General features: G+C 40.9%; 1 protein-coding gene across 6 annotated transcripts; it reads right to left on the bottom strand.

The window, feature by feature from the left end:
- Nucleotides 1-687: 687 nt before the first annotated feature.
- asb7 (ankyrin repeat and SOCS box containing 7) lies at nt 688-25,209 on the bottom strand. Of its 6 annotated transcripts, XR_005894181.1 has the most exons (7): nt 24,639-24,859; nt 23,847-23,968; nt 21,999-22,210; nt 19,515-20,120; nt 12,677-13,985; nt 8,754-8,759; nt 688-721 (listed from the first exon to the last, which is right to left on the bottom strand). XR_005894181.1 is itself a non-coding variant. In XM_041039724.1 (5 exons), the coding sequence occupies exons 3-5, from the start codon at nt 22,237-22,239 to the stop codon at nt 13,846-13,848; spliced, it is 987 nt and encodes a 328-aa protein (XP_040895658.1). In that variant the 5' UTR covers nt 22,240-22,252; nt 23,847-23,968; nt 25,097-25,209; the 3' UTR covers nt 9,505-13,845. The 6 variants fall into 6 exon arrangements, 5 of the variants coding, with proteins under 5 accessions (XP_040895658.1, XP_040895650.1, XP_040895643.1 ...); XM_041039724.1 differs by lacking the exons at nt 688-721; nt 8,754-8,759; nt 24,639-24,859 and adding an exon at nt 25,097-25,209 and having other exon boundaries at nt 9,505-13,985; nt 21,999-22,252; XM_041039716.1 differs by lacking the exons at nt 688-721; nt 8,754-8,759; nt 24,639-24,859 and adding an exon at nt 25,097-25,209 and having other exon boundaries at nt 9,505-13,985.
- Nucleotides 25,210-25,363: the final 154 nt, after the last annotated feature.

The following is a 25,363-nucleotide window of genomic DNA, read 5'->3' as shown; positions in this document are numbered from 1 at the left end:
ATCCAGTTTGAAAAAACAAAAATGGGGCTCGAATCAACAAGTCTCAGCCTCTGTCTCAAAATACAAGAACAGGAACTCTCTCCAAATGAAGTCAGTAACCAACCCGACTTCTTCTGCTGTGTGACAGCCACTGTTCCATAAACAGGACTAAGACTATATCCCAGATTCTTTATTTGCTAATTCCTTGCTTGATTTGGAAATTGATCAGGTCCTCCTTCTTGAAGATCATTCCAGTGCTCTTAGTTCTGCTCAGAGCAGTGACTTCATGGAGAAGCTTTGGTAGTTTCCAGAAGCCCTTCCTCAGGCACAGCCTGGTGATCACAAAGCCTCTGGTAAAGTCCTTCTCTGCTTTAGGCTAAAGGTGATTTAACTGACTAATGTTCCAGTTTCAAATCCAAGGTGTTGCTCAGATACTAAAAACAAGGGATATTGACTCTTATATACCAGACAAGGGGATCACACCAGAAAAGACAACACATCATGGGCATGGCATCATGCACATTGATGTCTTAAAATGTCTTAGCCAAATGCAGACCAGCTATAATATACAGTGTGTTTGAGTTTAGTCTTAACTTCAGTATAAGCGTTCTTGACTCTAGTCCTGTCCACACTATGCACACTGTCCAACATGGTAATGTGTAGGGTAGTTCTCAGTTTTCAGCAAGACTTTTATGTTGCCCAAACTGTACACACACACACACACACACACACACTGCCACACCTGGGGCCGTGTTTCTCTGCTGAGAAATGCAATGCTTTAATGGCAGTGCCACAGAGGACATATCACCTGTTCTCCTGTTGCAGAGAAATTCTCAGAGGCTACTTGAAGTACACAGCTACAGTGGAAATGTTCTGGATACATGTCGAATCAATACGCTCTATTGTTTGGAAACGCGGAGCAGTTCTGTGAGAGACTCCCACAGCATCTAGGATAGCTGGCCTGCTCTCCTCTGCTGTTCAGGGAAGCATGAGAGGATCCTGGATTAGTGCACACAGTGTGTTCTGTCTGGACACACAGTCATTTCTCTCTCTCAACCTGTTCCTCTCTCTGTGTTTGAGAAGGGATCAGTCAAGGCTTAAAATCTGTTATGGATCCATCATGACAGTCTATCAACCCTAAAAATAATTAAAAGGAAGATGCAGTTCCTTTAAAATCTAGTTTCTCTTGTAGCTGCATTAAGAAGACATGTACTTCATTAATTTTGATAATAGTTTTTGCAGAGCTCACTCTCACAGACAGTCCACACATCATGGCATCATGGTGTGGGGTCTGCCGGATGTGGAGATATGATCAACATTTGAAAGAGAAATCAGGGAATTAATCACCGTGTTGCTGCAGCTGCAAGCACAGCTCTGTCCAGCAGCAAGTCAATGGGTATGGGTAAAATGAATCAGAAAGGGGTGGACCTTGTGTGAAATAAAAAATCTTTACCACCATTATTTTTTCAACACTGAATGAGAAAAGCAAATGTCTTGCTGTTTTCTCCTTTGAATGGGATTTGGCGCTTTGCTCAAAGTGAAAATGTCAGCCACTGCACTCAACCACATAATTTCACTGTAAAATGTGGAAAATTATGTTCTGTAATTGACTGAAAGCTGGACAATGGAATTATAGGGTCTTATGAAGGCATATATTAAATGAGTAGAGCACATGCCTCCTCCAAAAAACAATGTGAAGGAATGTGATCTTAAAAAAAAAATCCCTGGATCTGAACTCTGACCGGTTCTGCACTGGTTCCCCTTCAAGTATTGGTGCAAACTGGTTCACTACATTTTGCATAATCCCATTGACAAATAAACCAACAAACCAACTCAGGTGAAAACTTAACCTCCTTGGAGGTAACAAGCACAATAAATAGAAAAAATACACCCATTCACAATTTGATTCCAAAAATATCAGTCACTTATCCACTAAGTGTTTAGAGAAAGCAAAAAGAGCAGAGATGAACATCACAGTCTATGCTGGAAAAATATTGTTACTGAGGACCTTAAAGAACAGACCAAGAACCAAACCATGTGTTACGCCATTAGTTATTACAAGGGAGGTTGATCTGAGAGCATCAGTAGACTGTCCTCACAACTCACAAGCAAAATGACAGCCTTTGTGTGTTTGTTCCAAATGTCTAATGTGGCCTATGTTTACATTTAACAGACAACAAACATCTAACAGCCATGTGAAATATGAACAAAGGCATGTGACCTTTGTGAAGGTCAGTGTGGCTGGATGAATCAACAGAGTGTCAGAGTTTGTCATGAGAAACTGCTGCTTGTTTCACCGCCATTCATTCCCAACAAACGCTTAGTTTAACAAACAAATCTTTTTACTGTTTAAACCTCAGTCTTCATTCTTGTTTTGGAGAGCAATCATAAACACACTTCACACAACTTTAAACCCAAAGTCAAGCCAGACTGTCCAATCTCCACAAAAGTAAAAATTAGTTGGGCAATTTTTTTTCTTCTATGCAATTCACCACAGTAAATTCTGACACAGGCAGAATTTATCACGTGACTTTGCTTCTACTTCTCTCTGCTTTTGGTCCATCCACAACTGATGCAGTCCTCCTACAATAAGCAAATAAGTCCAAAATGTTCTTACTTACTTGTTCTTAAAACAAATCAGATGCTGAACTGAAACAATGTGATGCATTACTCCTGAAAGTCTCTCACAGGGATCTGAGTGCTTTCTTGATGATGATGATGGAAAGATAAACATGTACAGGAATTCATGAAACAGAAAATAGCAAATCACAGTTCTAACTAGAGCAATTAGCATTTTCTCAAAGAAAGAAAAAGAAAACATCAAGAGCTCTTAATGTGAACAAAGATAAGAAAGGAAGAGGAAAGAAAAGTTTCTATTTTTTAACTAGAGTCACATGTGAGGCACTCCAAATGTTCCAAATGAACTGTAAATAGCTTGTGAGTAAGACAATTTGAATCAGGAAGCTCGATCAGACAAGAGGATCTGCCACATGAACTGTCAATCTGTTTTCTGTGTGTGTGCTGTGCTTTTATAGTATGCGGACCAACAAAGGCAAACTTAAATTGGCTCTACTGGAACAGAAATGTTAAGCAACTCCTTCCACACTGTACTGAAGCTGTCTCCTTTCATGCATATGAGCCATTCAGCCTGCTTTGGCCCCTGTTCAGAAGGTTCCTGTGGTCTATTTTGAAACCAGTAAATACAACAGAAATGCATCAGTGGCCTCTGAACAGAAAATATTTGGCACTTTTACAGTGAATGTAGTGTACTTCAGTGTTATTACAGGCTGCATCTGGGATGGGATAGGCAGAGGAACAAAACAAGGGAACTGAATGCTAATGCTCTATTTAAATTTCATGTGGCATGAAGAGCCTACTGTGTTACAATACACCATACAATACAAAAACACTGGATACCGAAAAATAAACCCATCACCAGACAACAATGTCAGTATTAGAAAATTCTACAAAAACCTGAATCACATTCAGCCTTTAATGTCTGTTCTTGGCAGCTATTGTATGGTTAAAGCTGGGGAAAGACTATGGTCAGAGAAAAATAAACTAATATACAACTAACGTATGATTGAAGTTTGGCAGGTAAAACCATTTGGTAGATGGTCAATGGGCTGTATTTGTCAGTATATCAGAATAATATTTACAGTGGGCTGCCTGAGAAGAGCCAAGCCATCGGGTGGCAGCCACTGCAAAGAGATAACCAGTGACCAAACAGCACCAAATGAATACAGCCCACTGTTGTGATTCACAGTAACCAAGCATAAGTTCAGCTTCTCATCCCTGGTCAGGTCAACTTCAACCCCCACATGAATGAGTGGCACAGTCATTCAGTCATTCAGCTCCTGTCTGAAATTTTCGGAAAAGATGAACTCAACCTTTGTAAATGGGAATCGTCTTCCATTCGATGGCTTGGTAGAGGTAAAGGTGAACCTGCAGGAGAATGATGATCCCTTAACCCCCAATTCAAGTACTGGTTCTAGGAACAAAAGAGAAACATAGAAATATGCAAGGCCCAGAAAGATCCCAGATGTGATGTATAACAGTGATACAGGCCTGAATGACAGTGACCAGCCAAGGTCTAACTATTGGCTTAAAACACCTACTGGTAAGTAAGAGAAGACTGATAGGAGGACACAGTCCTTTAAGTCTCCAAAAGAGATGTCTAAACCTGCAAAAGAAAGTTTGATGGCACAGCCAGAAGAAGATAACCCAGGACACAAGGACTCTTAGCCAGTGCCCCCACGTCACTCCAGACTGAGAGTGAGCCAGAGCAGGCAATACCTGTAAAAGAAAGAGAACAGTGTGTGTTGTACACACAGCAGTGGATGTGTGGGCAGGCATTTTCATAATTGCTTAGTGTGTGTTGGTGATGACTGTGTGTGAGTGACTGACCTTTCTGTTACACTGTGTCATTCATTCACATCAGGGCAGATCAGAAGCAGATCTGTGTGAGAATTATGCAGTGGTCAGAGTCATTAAAGGGAGCTGCTCTTAAAAAGACATTATGTGTTTTTTGAAAAACATCCCATGGTCATCAGTCACACACAGGTTCATGATCAGAGTTCTGATCATCCAATTACTGTTTTTCCCTAGAAGTGACACATCTTCATCTTCACATCTTCAACTTCATTTGATGGATGTGGAGATACTTCATATTCTGATTCATCCTACAGTCGCTACCTCAAATATTCTACACGGGGAGGTCCCTGCTCTGTATTTGTAGCTCGCATTAATTCTCCTTTTTGTCCTTTTCATGATCAAATACAGACCCAGCCACTCCCCTCTGCCCAGTTTCCTGTCTGCAGGCTGCCCCACTCCTGGACATTTACCTAAATTTTCCCTCTGTAAAACCGCCCCCTTCCTCTCACCAGTTGTCAGATTGTCTTTGTGCACTTTGCCAAGGTCTCCAGACCTTTGTTTTGCCTACCTGCCTGATTCCTGTTCCTGACTGTTCACCTGTCTGCATGATTTTACCTGCTACCCTTTTGTACCATTGTCTCCCTGTAAAGACTCTTTTACCTGCCATCATAGAGTCTGTTGTGCTTTAGGGTACAGAGTTACTCAAATCTGACACTTTTATCAACTTTTATTATCCCTGACTATTTTTTATAATTTGCATCTTATCTAGAAATCTGCTGCTGCCTGGTAATGTAAGAAACAATATGTTCTTTTTGGGACATTTTCCTGTGCAGCTCATGGACTGACTACCACTTCAAATGAGGAAGTCATGATGGCGTCTAATATTTCTTCATCTTATCCACTGTGCACACTAAATCAAATAAATGAATTTACGATTTGGCCTCTCCTGATCGAAATATATAGACAGCAAAAATAATCCAGTCATCCAGTGTCTTTGTATGTCATTTGTATAATGACACCTGATCGCAGACCTTTGTATTTACATCTGGCATTAATAAGTATTCTCTTTATCTCCACTCTGCCCACGTTGTGATCAGATTTCGAAATGCAAATTAGGCAGGGGGGGTCAGGGGCATATCTCATGTCAGGGGAAGTGATGCGGGTTGCTCTCAAAAGACCTCTACAACATGCAAGGCAAAGGTCACATGATAGAGACAACTGAGGACATTCGTGGTCCAGGTACAAACCAAGTTCTGTTCACCTCCATTATGCTGGGATAGAGGCAGAAAGCTAAGGTAGTGTATCTTAGAATCTTGACACAAAAAAAAACAAACAACTATTTACTAACATCTGAATGTAAATTAAGCTTCTTAATAAAGATATACTGGAAAAAAATAAATATGCACAAATAAATGTGCAGGGTATGCTTGTATTTTTAATGCATTACTCAACTAATAAGGTAAAAGAAGTAAGGGAGCATGACATTTTAATCTAGTATTAAAAAGCTTTAGGTAATGTTATGCATCTCAGTACATTCTTATCACTGCTTCACAGCAACATTTTTCCAGTCTACAACTGCTTAGGGCTAAAATACTAAGGGGCTAAAAGTACTTATGCGTTTGTTTGTTTTTTAATTTACAGTCATGTATTTATACAAGATTATTAATAAAAACATAAAAAAAAAAAAAACGGGAGCATCTATACTACAGTATAAAAAACAATAGAAGGCTGCTATCTGAAGGAAAAAAATAAATGCTGGACTCAGAAAACCTGCAACAGGACAGAGATTTGAATGGAGGGAAAGTTAAAGTATGTGATTTTAGAGGAGTGTGAGAGTGAGAGTGTGGCTGGGTCAGAGCGTTAACAGTCAGACAGAAAGGAGTTCAGGATGGCAGCATGAGGGAACTCCTGCTTGGGCCTCTCTGTCACTCTCTTAAGCCTGAGCTGCTTGTGTATCTGGCAAGAAGGCGATGTGCTTTCACCACAAAATGAAGTCTTGATAAAATGGTGCAGCTAACAGCTGGTTATGGTAACAGGGGAACGAAGGCCATCAGAAAGAGCCTCTTTGTTTTCTCAGCGTTCGGCACAAGGCGGCCGAATGTCACACAGCTGACCCCTGATAGCTGCTTGTCTCCTGGACCGAGCAATAAGATAAAGAGTTCCTTGACAAAACCCAGTGGAAATGAGCCAACGTCAGCTCCAGGAATGCCTTCTCATTTCCTGGAGGACAAATATGTTTCATTCATCTTGCAACAATAATGTACAGTGACAGTAGATTTTTTCTGGACTCTGTTCAGCTTTTGTCAGTTCTTCAAGGATCTTGCCAGTCAGTGTAGCTTTGTCCCCCTGGTCTGTGGTGGCAATTCTTAGAAGGCAACTGGTTCACAAAGTTCAAAACTATGGCCATATTTCTCTCCTCCGGTTGGGTCTCGGTCTTGGTCTGCATGTCAAATGACTCCCCGACCTCTTTCACTATGTGCTCCAAGTACACATTTTATCAGTAGTAAGCTATTTTGAATATCATGGCTAATAAACGTACATCAGAGTTTACAGACCCATGTCCTGCTTGTTCCAAGGTCTCCAGGGCTGACTCCTTGGAATGTCCTGCATGGATGGAAAAATGCAGCCTCTGCTTTAATCGAGTACTCTAGCCAGTTTCTGCTTCCATACCCGGAGCTTTTTTCTTTTGCTTGAGAAAAGGCTTGCAGGAAAGCTGTTCGGTATTACTCTGTTGGGTTTCTCAGCACCTAGAACTCTTGGCACAGTTGCCTGGGATGGCCTGAAATGACCCTGAGAACAGGTCACGTTGCTAATCATACTAGCATGAATCCTAGTCTGTGGGCTTTTTTTTTAGGAAACACCCAATATCCATAATCTGTTACATTTAGGCTAATTAGGTGGAGGCTTGTCCAGGGGCAGGCACAGGCATCTCAGTGGGTGGGCCCGGACCCACAGTACCTGTCCATGCTGCTGGGTGTGGGGATGATAATTCACCATGGGTTTGTCACATTTCACCTAAAGTCATTTGATAAAACTGTAAAATCTGGAAAAGATAATATATTGTTTATGTTTTTTTCCTTTTGGTTTTAGACCTTGGCAATTACACCAGTGAGTCTGTGCTCCTCTAATACAATAGAAAGACGTTGGCAGTGTATATTGTTCTGATGTATCCTGGAGAGAGGAGCTCCCTTTCTCACATTACATTACTAAGAAACTTACAGGGCTTTGCTGCAAACGTGAATCTAATGGAGCTGCTTGAATATTTCTTTGCACATGCCCATTATAAGTGATATGTGAACATATTTGATTTTAGGTGGAACAGTATGGAGGTGCTGTATCAGATATGAGAGGAAGAACCATTTAGATATTTTTAGACAGCACTCAGAGCTGTACAGACAAAGCAGCTATTGTTCCTACTGTCTGAAGGCTTGCTGGCCCACAGAGGGATGGCATTGTTTTATCATGTAATGCTACCAGTGATCTCGTCAATGATAGCACCCCATGTTTGGTAAAGTAAGACAGAGGTATATCACAGCCACTATTAGGTCACCTCAGCCTCAGTGCAGGGTTTGACTGAGTCCTGCTGAGAACAAATGGAGGTGAAAGCAGAAACCAGCTCTTTTTAGATGACATTCCGGAGGAAAATAAAGAAAGGGGAAATAAGGAAAGAAGAGGGGAAAAGGCTTCAGCAGAGATGCTTGACAAAGTGCCATTTTCAGAATTTTCTGGGTGGGGGTGTGGGGTTGCCTTGTGGATGGGTGCAAGGGGAAAGTTAAGCATGCTCACTCAGATCTATCCTCTGAAATGTAACACGCTGGTACAGTGCCAGTGTGGGTGGAATGACCTGAACAGGCTCAGTGGTGGTTGTTATCAGACGATCACTTACTTTCAACACAAGAGGAAGAAAGTCTTGTCAGAATGTTTTCTACACTCTACACAAATAGTCCCAAAATATTTCCATATTTGATATGAAATAAAACATTTTTCATATTGTTAATGATAATCCAGTGACCTGCAATGTGAGAAATTACCATTGTCTCTACTAGCTGCTCTACCTCAGCTGCAGCTACGCTGTAGCTGCTGTGCACCTAGCTAACACTGTAACTACAGGTCAGGGCTAGACAGACAGACAACGCAAACCCTGACGTCAGCATTCTGCACCACAAAGTAAATGAGAGCATGAAAACACACTTCCTGCGGGCAATATAATTACAGCACAACACAGCCTGATCGTGTACATCTGTACTGCGTGATTGTGATGGTGGAGACCAACAGCTTTTCAAAATTCCAAATTACTCTCAGATGAATCTCTTCTATGGAGATTTGTTTAATCACAGCCACTTTGAACAATCAAGGCCCAATGATTTGACCCAGTGTGCTTAGATTCACTCAGGTATTACACACACCTACAAACAGTAGGAGCAAGATCCTAAGACTCAGAGACCCCAATCACCTACATACAAAGCAAACACGTCATGCATAGTAACCACAAATGTGATTTATGCATATCTGTTGTTTTGTGTCTCTTTCTGATGGTTTTGCACCACTTTGAGGTATTTTTCTAGCTTTTTGTGGTCCTTTTGCAGTCTGCTCATTTTGCATCTCTTTGTAGTGGTTTTGCGTCACTTTGTGGCTGCTCCCCATCTCTTTGTGGGCCTGTACCTGGTTGCCTCAGTCAATAATCCATCCATGCACATATACACAGAGACCTGCAGCAGAACAGTCTGTCCCTACCAGAGAGGATTAGATGGAACGCAATTTTGAACACACCTGACTCAGGTCTCAGTTACATGGACCTGATTGGACCTATGAAGACATCTTCTGCAACAACAGTGACATTGCTACAACAAAGTCCAGTGGGTAAAGAGATGTGAGCAGTCAGATGATCGGACAGGAGGAAAAAAGCTGTTTATCCTGATGATCCAACACTTTTAATAACGTTACCATTTTCTTTTCTCTTCCAAATAAGTTTGTTTGATCATCTGACTGCTTGAGTTTCTTGACTTCCTTTCACTGTTGTCATTGTGTTCCCAGATCTCAGCTATCAACTGTAACTATTACTAATAGGAATGATCCACTGTTTAAAAGAAAAGAAAAGCTCTCACTGTAAATTCCCACACACAAAACAAAAAAAATCTGATCCAGAAACGTTAACTTTAGTTTATTCACACATTTTGTTGTTTACATTTGAAAATCTGCATATTCTGTACATTCAGTAGTTAATGGTGTGGAAGACCTTTGATAGCCACATAAGACGACGTATGAAGTGTTTCCCTGACTGTGACGACCAAAGTCTGCTGAGGAACCGATTGGAGAAGGCAGTCAATGTCCGACAGACTCATTCACACACGCAATACAAAAACCGCTGCTGCAAAATGGCATCATATTAAAACCAGAAGCGGGTGCAGGTAGATGGACAGTATGGACCATGAAACAGAACTGAAATGTGGTGGACAGTGTTCCGGCATGATAACAGCACTGAACAGCCAGCGTCGTTCAGTAGTGTTTCTTTTCACTCAGATCAGCAAATACTGCAGTATCAAAAAGATGAGTGAGTCAGAGGGAAGGGGCTGCATCAGGAAGCTTAGGATTCAGAATGTATCATGAAAGAATCAGCAGTAATAGTCCAATCAGTTGGATTAAAGACGTTAGGAAAACTACCTCTGGGCCAACATCAAACCTCAGGCAAAATTTCTAATGATTAATGAAAGTAACACTCCTGCTTTTACTCCAGTTCCATTTGAACAGCTGCCTCTTTTAGAGGATTCAGTCTATAAATGTGTCCTTCAGAAGACTCAGGCTCCTGAGCTCAACATTGCAAAGGCTAGATGAGCCTTATCCGATTATTAGGAGGTCTCAAATGGTTGACAAGGCGGAACATACCAGAGGTACAGTCCTGGCCACAGTTATTGGCACACCTGAAATTTAAGTACAGAATTCAGGATATCTTCAGAACCAAATGTGAATGAATCAATGTTGTATAATCACAATATTTAATAAAATGTCCAAGGTTACTGAAGAACAACATAAAATGTACACTAAATACATGTTTTGATGAATTTTTTTTAGCTCCTCAAACAGAAAAAAGCAAATAGGGCTCACCTTTGCTTCATTTTCAGTGTTCACATGACCTGAATTAACCCATGAACGATGATTTCCAGTTTCGTTTTCACATTGGCGAAGACAAGAGAGCTGAGAGCATCAGAACTGCTATGAGTAAAAAGCAACAATTCCAAAGGCCGCAAGCCGAACGCCAAACATCTTGAAACCGCTGTTTCAACAGTTTGCGATGTTATCGTGAAGCTCCAAAGTCATAAAACTGTTAAGGCGCTTCCAGGATGTGGCGCTAAGAAGAAACTCAGAGAGAGAAGTCTGCAAAGGTTGGTGCTGATTGTGGAAGAAAACACCAGCTTCAGGCTGACTGGACAACACTACTGAAAAAAAAGGCACAACAAGGAAAGACTGATGTTTGCAAAAAAATCTTTCATAGATGAGCCACAGTCTTTCTGGGATAGTGCTCTCTGGACAGATGAAACCAAAGCCGAGCTCTCTGGGAAAACAGTGCTTCAGTTTGTTTATAGGCGTCAACATGAAGCTCATAAAGAAAAGAACAGCCTGTCTACAGTAAAACATGCAGTGGGGCTGCTTTGCTGCCTCTGGTACTGGAGGCATCGAATGTATCAAAGGAATGATGAACTCATATTACACCAAGGCTTTTTAGACTGAAATGTGTTGAAAACTAGGTCTGAGGTGAAGGTCTTCAGTCTTAGAGCAGGACAGTGAGTTTTTCCTTCTGTTCAGTAACCTTGGACGTTTTATTAAAACATCCTGATTATACAATATTGGCTCATTTGCATTTATTTCTGCAGACATTCTGAATTACGTGCTTGAAATCCAGTCAATGATTTTGATCAGGACTGTAAACTCAGGAACATTTTCTGAACATATGGGTATCCTTTCAAATCTGTAGTAACAGCGTAATATCACATCCAAACTGCTAACAGCTGATGACCACCAGTCGGCCAGAAATGACCATATAAACAGTACAAATAAGTGCAAGCAGAGAGTCATCATCCACTCACATCATGTTTTCAGAATACAGCAAAATGCAAACTTTAGCCATGGAGCACTTCTTTAAAAAAAAAAAAAAAAAAAAAAAAAAAAAATTCAAAAAGTGGCACCAAACAGATATATATACTTGCTAATGTGGTATTGTGTATTTTTATGGACGCTGTATTTTGGTCTTTGGTCCTCAGGCCTAAATCTGCCATCATTAAGCGTCAGATCCAGGACTACTGGTTCGGATTAAAGGTATCCTGTGGAGTTCTTTGACCTCCAGCAGTTTTTCTCCGAATGAGCAGGTGCACACGATTGATAAGATAAACACTCCGGCTAGCTGTTTCACGCTATTTCACGGACTGACAGGCGTGATTCTGGCACTAATGCCACATAAAAACACAGCAATGCACCAACAAAGGAGGAAGATGTCTAGTTCGTTAAACGGACACACACAATGTAATTTGGTGAGTAACACTGAATGTAAACTTAACTTTTGTTAGTTTGTTGTTGGAAACTCCACCAGAGCACCTTTAATGACCTAAGATTTCACTAAATTTCTCCCATAGCTGTCAACTTTCGTTATTTTCAGGGCACAGAGTAGAGGAGGCTTTGAGGACACAAAGGACACACGGGATGGGACACAGGATCGTATCTTTATGGTTGTGACCCTCGTTATTCATTTAAAAAAATCTATTCCATGCAGCTCCCCTAACCACCTCATTCACTTTACATTTTCCTACATTAACCCACTCAAACTATTTTTGGAAACATGGGAAAGGTATTTGTCTCAGTTTAGCTGCATAGAGCTCATCATTTGCAAAACAAAAAAAAACCCCAACTCACTTTTCACAAAATGTCCAAATACAAAGCTGGAGACAAATGAAAAATTAAATATTAACATGACCACTGACGTTTTAAAGCAGGCAAACACTGTTTGAATGGATCTGTGAATACAACATTTTAGGAAAACCAACTTTAGATGCCAAATAAATTCACTATGCAATTTAAACACATGCAGAGACAAAGAAAAAAAAAATCTTGTTGCATGGGTAATATTTAGACCCCCCCCCCCCCCCCCAAAAAAATCCTACATTTTATTTTTAATTGACAAAATGAAAAATTCACAGTATAATCTCCACAATAGAGTTACCTGCAAGATGCAGATGATGAATTTTAAGAAAGCACCCAACATTTCTGCCATAGATATAAAAGAAAACACTTAACTCCAAATGATTCCTGTACAACAGAGTATTTCAACTCCGACACACACACACACACACACACACACACACACACACACACAAAAGAAATATTTGAGTCACACCAAACAGATCATAATATTATATCCAAACTTTAAATACATTAAGAATACCAGAGATCATTGCTTAAATAAATTCTACAAAAATATCTGTTGTACATGTAACATATTTACATTGACTGTAGCTTCTAGCGATTGTGTGTCAGTGTTATCTAAAACAGACGTGTTATTCATATTTAAACCACACCTTTACAGAGTGAATGTGGTGCTTTCAGAACAGAACTCTATCACAGTGCACTCACCCCAAACTTAAATGTACTACTTATGGTGTAGAAATGGTCAAAGCAACTTGATTTGTGGTTGATCACTGCAGAACGCTTTCGCTGTTCAACTGGTGGCATCTAATCATTTGTAAGCGTCAAACTTAAACTCCAAAATCATTTCAACTGCGTGCTATATTCTTCTTCGTGTCTGTGCAAGTCATTCTTGCCAATCAGGAAAAAAGAAATGCCACATTTGTGTAAATCTAATCCTGGGTAATATTCTTTTTTTAAAAGATACACTGCCTGATTTCGTTACAGCACCCAGTTCACAAAACATCAGCAGTGAGCTGGAAGAACATTTCGAGTCTGGTTGGTGATGTCTGACTAACTGCCCGACTGATCTACAGTCTGACTGTTGGAGGATCAGGAGGATTTTTTTAAGCTATCAGTATCCAAGCAGCTCAACACACCATGATTTTCAGTCAGAAATATAATTGTCACTGCATCTTGTTGAGTTTAACTCAGTAAAAATAGACGGGAAGAAATAAATTAAAATATAATCATTGGCAAGTACGCACTTGATGACAATCTGAGCCAGCAAGGATAATGTCATGCACAGTGACAAGATCAACAGAATGCTATCTGCAGTCAAATGAGGTTTCTTTTTCCCACAAAAACAATAATGTCTGCTCACATGAGGTGGCTCCATTTCCAATCTTCTGTAACCGTAAAAAGGTTTAAATGGAAAACTCAGGCGGGAAACTATTGTTAACGTGTTGAACTGGACAAACAAACTGGACTAACTATTCCTCAGCGTGTGGGGAACAGACCTGTGGACTTAGTGATTGCATAGCCTTCATAAATAACAGCAGAGTGTTTCAGTCACCTTCTGCTCTTCTATTGTTGCTGCCTTCACACATTGTCAAACTTATGTTTTAAATAGTCTTTCATAACCTTTGCAATTGGTAGATCCTCCAAGAATTTCAAGCTTTGAAGGCCTATGCAGTGACGGATTTTTATTCGACACAAGTCTTGTAGGGTCCGAGGTTGTCCTGAAAGAGGAACACAAACAGTTATTACACAGCTGAATTACACCTGAGAGGGACTACTCAAGTTAGCCACTACAGTCGCCTCCTCCTATGCACTCAACAGCAAAGTAGTTGAATTGTGTGTATCACACTTAATTTTACAATTATTTGTTAACAGTCAACAGTCGTTCGAGTAAACGAACAATGGCCGTGTCATTCACCAACGAAAACTAAATAAAAAATATCTGCTGCAGACAAAAACTATGACATAATGCATTATACATGTATGTTTGTGCCTACGAGGAATGTGAGTCCGGTTTCCAGTGGCACTCAGAGTCAGTAGCAATAATAATGTCCAGGGACATACGCATGGACATGTAGCAAAAACAAGGAGAGCAAAGCTGAACAAAGATTAATAAACATCAACATATGGCTATTATGTTCAATCCAGTCAAAAAAAGAACCAAAAAACAAAACAATGGACACAACATACAGTGTCTGTATACAAGTCAACCAGTTTCTGAAGTTGTAAACAAGGAAACTGGTGATGCACGGAGTGGGTAGTGTAATAAGTTACTGTACACACAGTGGGTGGTTATGTACACAGATATGGCTCGTAGATTCAGAGATTATGTTACAAGGAGAATTCGCAAGGAGGAGAATCACAAGGGCCGGTGGACCAGTGCAGACGTCATCTGATTACTACAGGCAGTTAGAAAGTAATAATTCATGTTACTGATGAGATGCTTCAAACTTGTCGGGTCAGAAAGTAGCGCACAACCACAAGAAGTGGAAGGGACCAGTGATGATGAGGGTCAGGGTCAGAGTGCAAGACAGGAAGTGGAGTGAAGGGTTTGAGGGTTTAATTCAAAGCGGACGTTTATGTGACTAAGTTTTTATTCATCTTCCCAGGTTCTCTCAAAAACACAGAGCCGGAGGTTTTGACCAGTGATGGCTGAACGAACACACCAGGTTAAGACATAATGAGGAGAAGAAGACATGATGAAAATACATTGCTGTCATCACTGAAATGGTGGACAGTGTGGGCATCGATGGTTGATGAGACCTGTACTTCAGATATTTGGTTAGACTGTCACAGTGGTCATTTTCAATTCTTTTAGGGACAAAGAGACACCAGGACTCACTGCCACTGTGTGGCACATCACCTAAATCTGACTGTATCAGAGTGCATCACAGGGCAGCAGGGAGTACCACACCGTGTCAAGTATGCCAGGACTTTCGGAACAATATTCAGGTTCTACCAGGCCCCCAGAAACAGGACCTGCACCACAACCACTACCGCCACCACAGTCTATTGATTTTAAAGAGCAATTTTATCTTTGTTCTCCCTTTGTTCTACTTCAGACCACATCTCTGGAGGAGGTGCTTCTGTGGCTTGTATCTCCAGAATCCTCTGAGAAGTATCCCACCCTGAGCCTTGAAGCTGCTGCTGTCCAGACCGAAAACATTGAAAGACTATTTATCTGCACTCAAGACTGTAATATATGATGAACAACACTATCACAAGTCATGTTTTCATGTTATACAAAGTGATAAATAGGAGGCTGAAGTGCTCTGCCTCTGGTTGTGAACTGTGTAGATGAAAACAGTGGGTTTAATGCGACCCTGTAACAGGGCCACATTTTGCTGGCTGTGAAATGTGTAAATGAAAGAAAAGGCTTTAATGTTTCATTTATGTTCAAATACACTGCGAGAGGGCCCCTGTGAACTGTAAATGAAACCAGCTTTTGTTCTATTGGATTTGATTTTAAACAACTTTGCTCTTTGTTAACTGTGTAAATTAACACATTAGCTTTTATGTTGAACTCCTAAAATATGTTGCTCGTAAAAAGTGTTTGCTTGAGCCAGCTGAAGGCACGGTACGCACGCACATGTGCACATGATCAAGATGGTACCACCTCCGCCTCATTCCGAGCCAGGAGAAACCCTGCCAATACCCCAGTGCTGTGCATCCATTATGAAGCTTAAAAGTTCCCCTTTCATCTGTATGGTTTTACAGCGCCCTGCCAAAGGCATTAATCAGTTCCCCAAATCACTCAGTCTCCGCTGTGTTATCAGCTGTATGCAAACAGCTGGGAAGAATCCCCTTGATTCCAGGAAGTGATGTGTGTGGGTGTTATCGGTGTGATGTGGGTAAAGTTACTCTGCCACATACACTCTTATCCCTGAGCTGAGACAGATGAATAAACCCTTTCCATGGTTCCACAATGCTTAAAGGAAATTTCAATCCAAGGCCTGTACCAGTCCATTCACTGCACTGGGTTGACAGTCCAAGTCTCAGTGATGGACATCACAAAACCTCTTCCTCCTGCATATAGAAAACATAATGCAGAAAAATCTGAAAGCTGAAACCAGATCATACAGGCAGGTGACACACTGAAGGAAAAAGCTGAATAAATGAGTGGAGAAACCTGACGAATGCTCCCACACAGCTGCACTGCATGGTGCAACCAAGCAGTTAACATCCAGTCCTGCTCTGTGGCCTGTTTAAAACTGCTGAGCAAGAATAGAAGATCTGAGTGACTCTGAGAGAGGCGTCATTGTTGGAGCACAGATTACAGGAGCTTCAGTCACAGAGACTGTTCAGCTGGATACTGTTTCAACAGGAACTGTGACTAAAGTGACATCTGCATTTGGACCTATGGGACAGACGTCAGTAAATAGGGTCAGAGACTGTGGTGGACAGCTCACTGATGACTGTGATGCTCTTGCATCAGAGTGATGTGTACAGTGAACATCGATGGGAGATTCTGGACCAACCTGTCTGAACATACTCCCACCAAATGAGGGAGTATGTTCAGGATGAATGGTGTTCATCCCTCAGTAGAGTCCAAACACTTGTAGAATCATCGCCAAGGTGCACTGAATCTGTTCTGGTGGCCCAACACCTTACTGAGACACTTTATGTTGGTTATTCCTTTAAACTGTCGAACGTCTATAGATACCAACATCACTTTCACTTTCTTTACTCGCCTACTAAAAAAATTATGTCTCTATCCTACTGTCACTTCTCAAACGAGGTCTATCCAAAACACCTTGGTTTGTGAAACAGGTTAAGAGGAGCCCCAGGTTATGGGCTGTACAGGCTGAATTTCATACAGTGGGAATAGGCCATAAGTTCATCAGACATGACTTTTCCAATAAAATAAAACATATCACAAAGTTTCTTTGCTGAGTCCTTAACAGCCAGAGAATGTGAATTATACGACTTACAGATATATGCACAGAAGTCTGAGCACCCCTGAGCCAACTACATACAGTACAGAGCTTAAACATTTCAACAGTTACACATAATGTGTTGGCTCTGTCCTTCAGAACATTCAATTTGACATAAAATAATGGATACTACATTAAAGTGCCAAGTTTCTGTTTTAAGTGCTGAAGCACAAAGCCTGAAGAATAACAAATGTGTAATTGTCCACATACTTAGTCTGTATTTTTTTTTTAATTTAAGTGAAAAAATTAAATACAACCCCTGCAGCAAATAGTCATTAAATATTGTTAATGCACTGTTACTTTTTATTTCATGAACTTATGAAACAGAAAAAATATACAATTAAAAGCTAAAGTTTCTGCACCCTACTGAGTCAGTACTCAGTGAGCCCCTCTCTTGCCAAATGTTAAGCACGCGTGTGGAGATATTCTGCTACGAGGCTGCGTGGCAGCGAGTGGCACAGGAAACACTGCGTGGATAGAAGGAAGAATGGATTCCACTAAATCACAGCAAATTCTAGATGCAAGACTGTCCTGCAGTCAGTCAGGAAAGTGAAAGTGAAAAGAAGCTGGCTTCTAAAAAGGGACAATGATCCAAAGCAGACCTCAAAATCCATCTGTTGCTACAGCTGGATGCAGACATTTGGACAAATTAAACGTTTTGTTGATTTTTGAAATAAAAAGAAGTAAATATAACCCCGAGACGCAAACAGACATTTAAAATGTACCTTAGTCTGTAATATGACAATGATCCAAAGCAGAACTCAAAATCCACCATGAACCATTTCAAGAAACACAAGCTGAAGTTTTTGGAACAGCCCTCCCAGCCCCCTGACCTGAGCCTCTCTGAAAACCTGTGGGCAGGTCTGAAACATGCTGTGTGTGGAAGACAACCTAAAATACCTAAGAAGTTGAAGTGATCTGTGTGAAAAGTGGGTAAAAAAATCCTAAATCAAGAACAGAAATACTCTTCGCTGGCTCGCTACAAAAAGAATTCGCAAGCTGTGATACCTGCTGGGGGGTGGGGGTGGGGGTGGGCGTCCATGCTGAAGTACGTGACAGGAGAAATACCTATGAGGAGCAACACTGATGTGTGCAGCAGCTGAAAAGAGCTGAGGGTGCCCTGTCATTCTGTGTGGGATGAGCCTTTCATGGCATATGAGTTAATCCAGGAGACAGAGGTGTAATCAATAACCCAGCAGATATGCGATCCGGCTGATGGTTTGGAGTCTCTGAAAGGGCTTGTCTGAATCACTGCACAGCTCTTTGATATCTTTGATATCAAAGTTCAGGGGGCAGTGGAGGAATGCAGCCATTGTTCCCTGTAAATCATAATGCTTCAGGTAATGTGCTCTCCTGTTCCTGACCTGGGATTGTTCTGTGACTGAACACTGGTCATTATAACCTTGCGTTGGCAAGCAGCCCTCTTTCACTCTATACATTTCTCAGCTTTTGTCTCCTCTCAACTTACAATAAAAAGGTCTGTCACTTTTTGTGAACTTGGACTCTTTTCCTACACCCCACCCACGTTTACAGATTTCTTTTCACAGATAAGGACATTAACTTTTCGCTGTGCTAAGCTGCATTTGTAAACAGTCAAGCAACATTGATTAGAAAAGAAAAAATGTATTCTGATCCTGATCCCAAGTCTAGAATTTGAATCAGCAAATGAAAACACCTCAATGAGCTACATGTGCAGTTTTCTCTCATGAGGGGGGGAAAAAAAAAAAAAACGCCTGCAGTTTCGAAATATTACATGTCAGATGCACCAAGCTAAGGTGTCTGGTTTAGAGTGAGAGAGAAATGAAACAGCTCCCTCCAGCACTTACTGGGAGGAAGAGGAAAGAATGAGTAACAAAGGAATGAATTACTGTGTAAAATCCCAAGAAGAGAGACACATGAACATAATAACCCTATTCACAGATATTTTCATGCAGTGAAGAAGGTGGACGAACATGACTAAGAACTGTCACCTGTATACAAATGAAGAACTTTTAGAATTTTTAGTTGTACTTTATGTCTTCATTAAAAAAAAATAATGATAATAATTAATTAATTTTGGGAAGAAAAAAAAACATCATATTGACTTAGATTTAGCCAAATCCTGCAACTCAAATAAATAAGTGGAAAACAGCCAATTCTCAACTTGTACATGGTGAGTTTACTCTTTATCTTCATAATAGCTTTTATTATTTATTTATATAATTGATGTTGTTGTTGTTGTTATTGTTGTTATAATAATAATAATAATAATAATAATAAACTGTTGTTGTTTTTAGGACATGCTTGTGTGACAGGAAGTGTGGTGGTGAGACTTACTGGTGACCTCCTGCAAGAAGTCCAGACAGGGCCGGCTGATCCCAGACATGCTAACAGATACAGCTACCGGTGTCTGGCCCTCATAGTTCCTGGTGTTGGTGTTAGCTCCATATGTGTAGAGCATCTGGGCACACAGCACATCATCCCTGAGGGCTGACAGGTGCAGGGGAGTCTGGCCATCTTCAAGACGTCCAAGATTAGTGTCCGCTCCCCTCTGCAGGAACATGCGGCAGTATGAGTGATTGCCCTTGATGACGGCATACCGCAGCAGGAAGCCATTCTGAATGTCAATATTGGCGCTGTGGTCCAGGAGGATCCGTACACAGCTGGAGCGCTCCCGGATTATGGCCAACTGCAGTGGTGTGGTACCTTTGTCACTCAGTGGGTCCACCTCGGCCCTGAACTCGAGGAGGAGGCGTACAAATGAGTCTCGCCCGTAGTGGGCGGCCACGTGCAGCGGCGTCCACCCGTCGTTGCTTTTTGCATTTATAATGTCACTGCGAAACTCGGATTCCAGCATCAGTCGGGCGATGCGTGCTCTGCCATGCATAGCAGCATAGTGAAGTGCTGTGAAGCCACCGATAAAGTCCTTCACTGTGGGGTCAGCTGGACAGACGAGAGTGGAAAGGAGAGGAAATGAGGGAAAAGTCAAATAGAGCAGGAGCTGTGCTCTGAGGCTGTGGGTAACATGATGTGTGATCAGGAGGGCCTCTACAGTCCACCTAAACTCTTAGCCACAAAGAACCTCTTCACCACTTCATACCACCTGTCCAACACAAGGTACACACTAGCCATGTCTACACTACCTACAATATTACACTTACAGGATAGATACAGATACAATGCATTTGACTTAACACGTCATCTAGACATTATAACTAGGCAACAGATTTCCTCAATGTAAACTAAATGTAGAACAACAGAACAAGACAGAACAATAGTCATTTTTCTTCTGAGGGAAAACTAATCTAAAAGAAAAACAGTTCATCTATGCTAACAACTGCAGCTGGAGAGCCTTCCAGAAAAATGGCCCAAGACTGCTGCCCCCAAGTGGCCCAAAAAACAAAACAAAAAAAAAAACAAAACAAAAAAAACCCAAACCATCAAAGAATTTAGCATTAAGGTTTACAAGTCCTTACGCTTGAGGCTATTTTTTGGAATTTCCACCTAAAAAAAACATATATCCAGATTCAATCAGTAGCACCGCCACAACTGTAAGGCCAAAACAACTCGTACTCTATGGATAAGGGACACCTGGGAGATTTTTGAAATACAGTAAGATTCCTTGTTGCTTTCACCAGGCCAGAGTGAGATGTGGAAAACAAATGTCTAAATTAGACAGTGAAAGGCAGCCTCACTGCCTACTGACAGATAATCCAACTGTAAGTTGTCAGTTCACATTAATGTACACCCTGCATTCATCTTAGTAACCAGAGGTTTATTACAGAGAACGTGAAATAACTTTTAACATTAGATAGGGTACCATCAGGGCCTTTTCCAGTTATTTTTGTGACTCGTAAAAACAACTACATCAACAGCTACATCACCAGCTGTCCAGTATTCTAGTTGATCCGATGACGTAGTGGAAGTGTCCCCTCTTCTTGCCCTGTCTCTGTCTCTATCTCTGCTTGCCTCAGCAGTATTTCCTCCTCAGTGTGCTCTGACTCAAACTGATATGGCACAACAGTCGTTCTGGAGAAAGGGAAATCATCTTCTCTGCAAAGCTCCTCGTCATCATATTCCCTGCCTGACATTTTCTTTTGAAAGTGTTCCTACTTTGCTGTGTCTTCTTACATTCTAAAATAAATGACACACAGTTTGGATGTGTGTGTGTGTGTGTCATTATGATGCTTTTGCTATGTTGAGCGAGTTTTACGTCCCTGTGAGTTGTATCAGTGTGCTGATATGAACTGAAACCAATGAGCCCCTGGAAGGCACGAAAACTCTTCCGAAAATTACAATGCCACTTGCATTGATTGTGAAATAGATGCCAGCAATGTAAGGTGTAAGAAGGATTTACTGAACTGATTCTGCAAAATCACCAGGAATGGTTCTTTAAGATGTGCCTGCACAAACTGAGATATAATTAAAACTACAGGAAAACTGTAAAATGGCAACAAAACACATTACTGGTGTCAGTGAAGTGTTAATGAGGTCAGGTCAGTGAGAGGTCATGTAGAAAGAAGATTATTCTAGATCACTTCTTCTGTGGATGTGAGGCATCTGGAAGAGTTTTAAGGGATATTTGTCAACCTAAATAATGTAACGGGCCTACTTCCTTAGATACAAACCCTGTGTGTGACATGTATATACTTCTGTACCTTAAATGGCTTTCAACTAATACAAAGGTGAATGAAAGGCTGCCTTGTTCAGTAAAATAATGCCCTCTAGTGTTTGGACAGAAAAAAATCCGTCAGGGCATAATGTTAACCACCTAATGAACCCAACTTCAGCAGCAAGTCCAAAAAAGACCAAGCCTCTTACCTCCGTGCTCCAGAAAGACTCGAACACATCTCTCTTTTCCTTTGGCAGCAGAGAAGTGGAGCAGTGTCCAGCCGTTGGCATCGCGGATCTTGGGTGAGTATCCTTGTTCCAGCATTCTCCTGACAGTGCAGACATCCCCGGCTGCCACTGCAGCCTGGATCTGCAGCTCCTCATGAAGCTCAGGGTTCCTTCTGCAGTGATGGTTCAGCATCCTGTCACATTTCGGAATGGGAATGTTCATCTGTACCTAACCGCTGTTAGGAAAAATCCGTGAACACACGCTGTATGTCTCGAGGAACTGGTCGAGTATGTGTAGTGCGTCTGACTCAGCTGCAGAGAACATTGAACATTGTCTAAAAAGCACACCTGGTAGACAGGTGCTTAGGAAAATGAACTCCAGCAGAGTTAGCATTAAGTTTACTGAAAAGCTGTGTTGTGGTGTCGCCGACCTTTGTTGGGCATTAAGTGCACAATATGAAACAATATCCTTATGCATAAGCGACAGGCTGCGACAACCAATTTAAATAAAGGACTCCAGTTACAACCTTACCAATAATGGAGTACTGATACCTATGTTGACATATGAGAGTTTAAAAGAATCAGATAATGACATATGATTTTAAACATAACCAGTTTAAACACTAAACCCTAAAATTTGCTACTAGTTACTAGAGATGGACTGAGCTGATCCTAAGGATCGGTATCAGGGCTGATATGGGCATTTTGTGAAAGATCAGTATTGGTTAAAATAAGGCTGATCTAAATCCAGTCTGGTCTAAATCCAGTTCTTTACACTGTGTTTTATCCATCTCAGCCAGCTGGTGCTGGCCTCTAGTGTCCAAGCACTTCACTGCACATGTGAGAGAAAATTAGAGGGTTTGAATTTGAAAAATTATTTAGTTGTACCGTTGAGTGACTCTCAGTTCAGACAGTGTGGATAGCAAAATACATGGATTCACCAAGCTCTGGCGCTAATTACCATTAGTAAGGAGAAGTGTTCAAAACATTCAGGCAACAGCTGCACATTTTTGCCCGGTGCTGTGGTTTCACAGGTTAAAAAGACAAACTATGAAAGCAGCAGGTCATATCAGTTCTCACAAATTAATGTTCATTCTGTGAGTAACTTGATAACAGACTAAAATTAAACTTCACTGTTTGTTTTTACTGTAAAGTGCTCTCTATAAGCCAGTGTCTGTGCTTGGCCAAAGATCATTTGTGTGGGAATCAGAGACAGTCACAGTTGACTGACACAGACTGACTGACATATCTAGTTGATACTGGTATGTCAGTGTAAAGCCAATATTGGCCAATACATGGGCTCACTGTGAATAACTGATAAAACATGAAAGACATACATAAAATGAGACAAGCAATGAAATAGATGATAAACAAAGACCAGTACAAAATAAGCAGTTGGTTTCAAAAGCGATTTGTTGCTATGGCGCTTGGCATTTGACTGTCTCGGCTATGTTCAACAAAAATCTAAACATTCAGGGAGTTAGGTGTGGTTAAGTTAAACCTGACTGATGTAACAAAACAAGGACAGGATCATCTGAACAGCCGTGAAACAGCAGCTAAACTGTGTATATGATGGTGGTACACTATAAGCTCTGTAACATGGAGGATTGGTATTCCTCCGTAAAACTGTATATTTGTTGTTCAAAGAATGGAAACCAGGGAAATTTAATTAGTTTGAGTTAAACCTCCAATTCAGTGACCTCCGTCCATAAGCTGCCAAAATTTATAGTGTGCATGACTTATTTTGTTCAAATATCTGAACTTCTCTTGTTGACCACTTGCAAATAAAAAGATGATATGATAAAAAACAAACAAACAAACAAAGTTTACCTTTTGACAAGCTGAAAAGAGGGGCTTCTTTTAGTCATATCGGAGCAGCACCTGTAATCATACAGCTGCACCCTCAGGGAGGCTCAGAGGAATAAGAAGGCACTCTGTCTTCAGCAGTTATCCTGAAAGACAAAACATTGCCATATTTAAGTCAGCAAAGAAGATTTGAGGCAGTATTCTCCAAACTATCACATGATCATCTTTATTAAGTATCCTCAATTAACGTCAGACAATATTATGGACTTGCTATGGATATAGTACTACTACTGCTAACAACGTGAAGTGAAGGGAATGTCACCCTTCATCCAAACACCTTATTATTAAAGCTAAATGACTAAAACGTTGCAACAAGGCAGAAATTTCCACAGGATATCCGGTCACATTCAACATTCAATTTATAGTTGGTTAGCTCTTAACCGGTTGATGAACAGGGGACAATAGGATGGCTTTATTTGCTAACATAAGCAGCAATGCAACACACGCACAAGTAAACAATGTCGACAAACGGGCAGACGAAGAAAACACGTTTCGCACATTGCAGAAAATGTAATGAATACAAGATTTTCATGCAAAAACCCTCGATTTAAGGCTGTATTTATCCCTGGCTGTTAGCTAACGCCAGCAAGCTAACAAACTCACTAGCGCTAGCTCGCTAGCTAGTGTTGACTTTTTGTGCTAACACAGTTGGTTACACGTAAACCCCAACACACTGGCTGCAAGAATATTAGCGTTCATTTTACATATTTACTGATAAACACAACAACTTTAAACAACTATAAAACAAAAATTTACTTGACAGACGCTGAGCCGACGTATAACTTAGCCAATCAGCTTCCAGGTGAGAAGAATTGTCAAAGCTGCATATTTCTGCCCCTTTCAACTCGAATGCGACACTAATTAGCAAACCTGTCTAATGAAACTTCCAAGTAGGTCCGTTTCAGCTATGTCGAGCATCATTTCGCTGCTGAACAATCAGCTTTAACAACAAAGTCTCTCTCTAAGAACATCAGTGTGACCCCGCAGCAAAAACAATAAGACTTCCGACCACTATCTTTCAGAATAAAAGCACAATTTCCTCAAATCTGAACCGGCTACAAAACTTTATGTAGGAGGTAAAGGAAATATGCCTGGATGGAATATAACTCAGGAAGTAGAACAGTACAGATTAGGCGAGATACAGTGTTTTCCAGTAGTTATTACAAGCATTTCCCCATGGATATTTACAGACCCCAATGTAAATCTACACTTACTGCAAAGAGAAGGTGATCAGAGAGGGAAATTGTTCAGATTCACCTGCTACAATCCAGGTTTCGAATGAAAACGTACATTTCTTTTGGCTGAAATGTATGTGATCTCATGAAACCTGCAGCCACTTGAATACACTTAGATTCCCTTTGCTATCTTTATTACACATTCTGTATCATTTTTGTATGTTAAACGTATCGCTACTATTTTGCTCTCATGACACTGATCATAATATCCTGTAAGGAAAACGTTATCAGCTCTTTTCCTGTTTC

Source organism: Toxotes jaculatrix, chromosome 1, assembly GCF_017976425.1.
Source record: "Toxotes jaculatrix isolate fToxJac2 chromosome 1, fToxJac2.pri, whole genome shotgun sequence".
NCBI classification, from domain to species: Eukaryota; Metazoa; Chordata; class Actinopteri; family Toxotidae; genus Toxotes; species Toxotes jaculatrix.
This window is presented reverse-complemented; position numbering and strand designations above follow the sequence as displayed.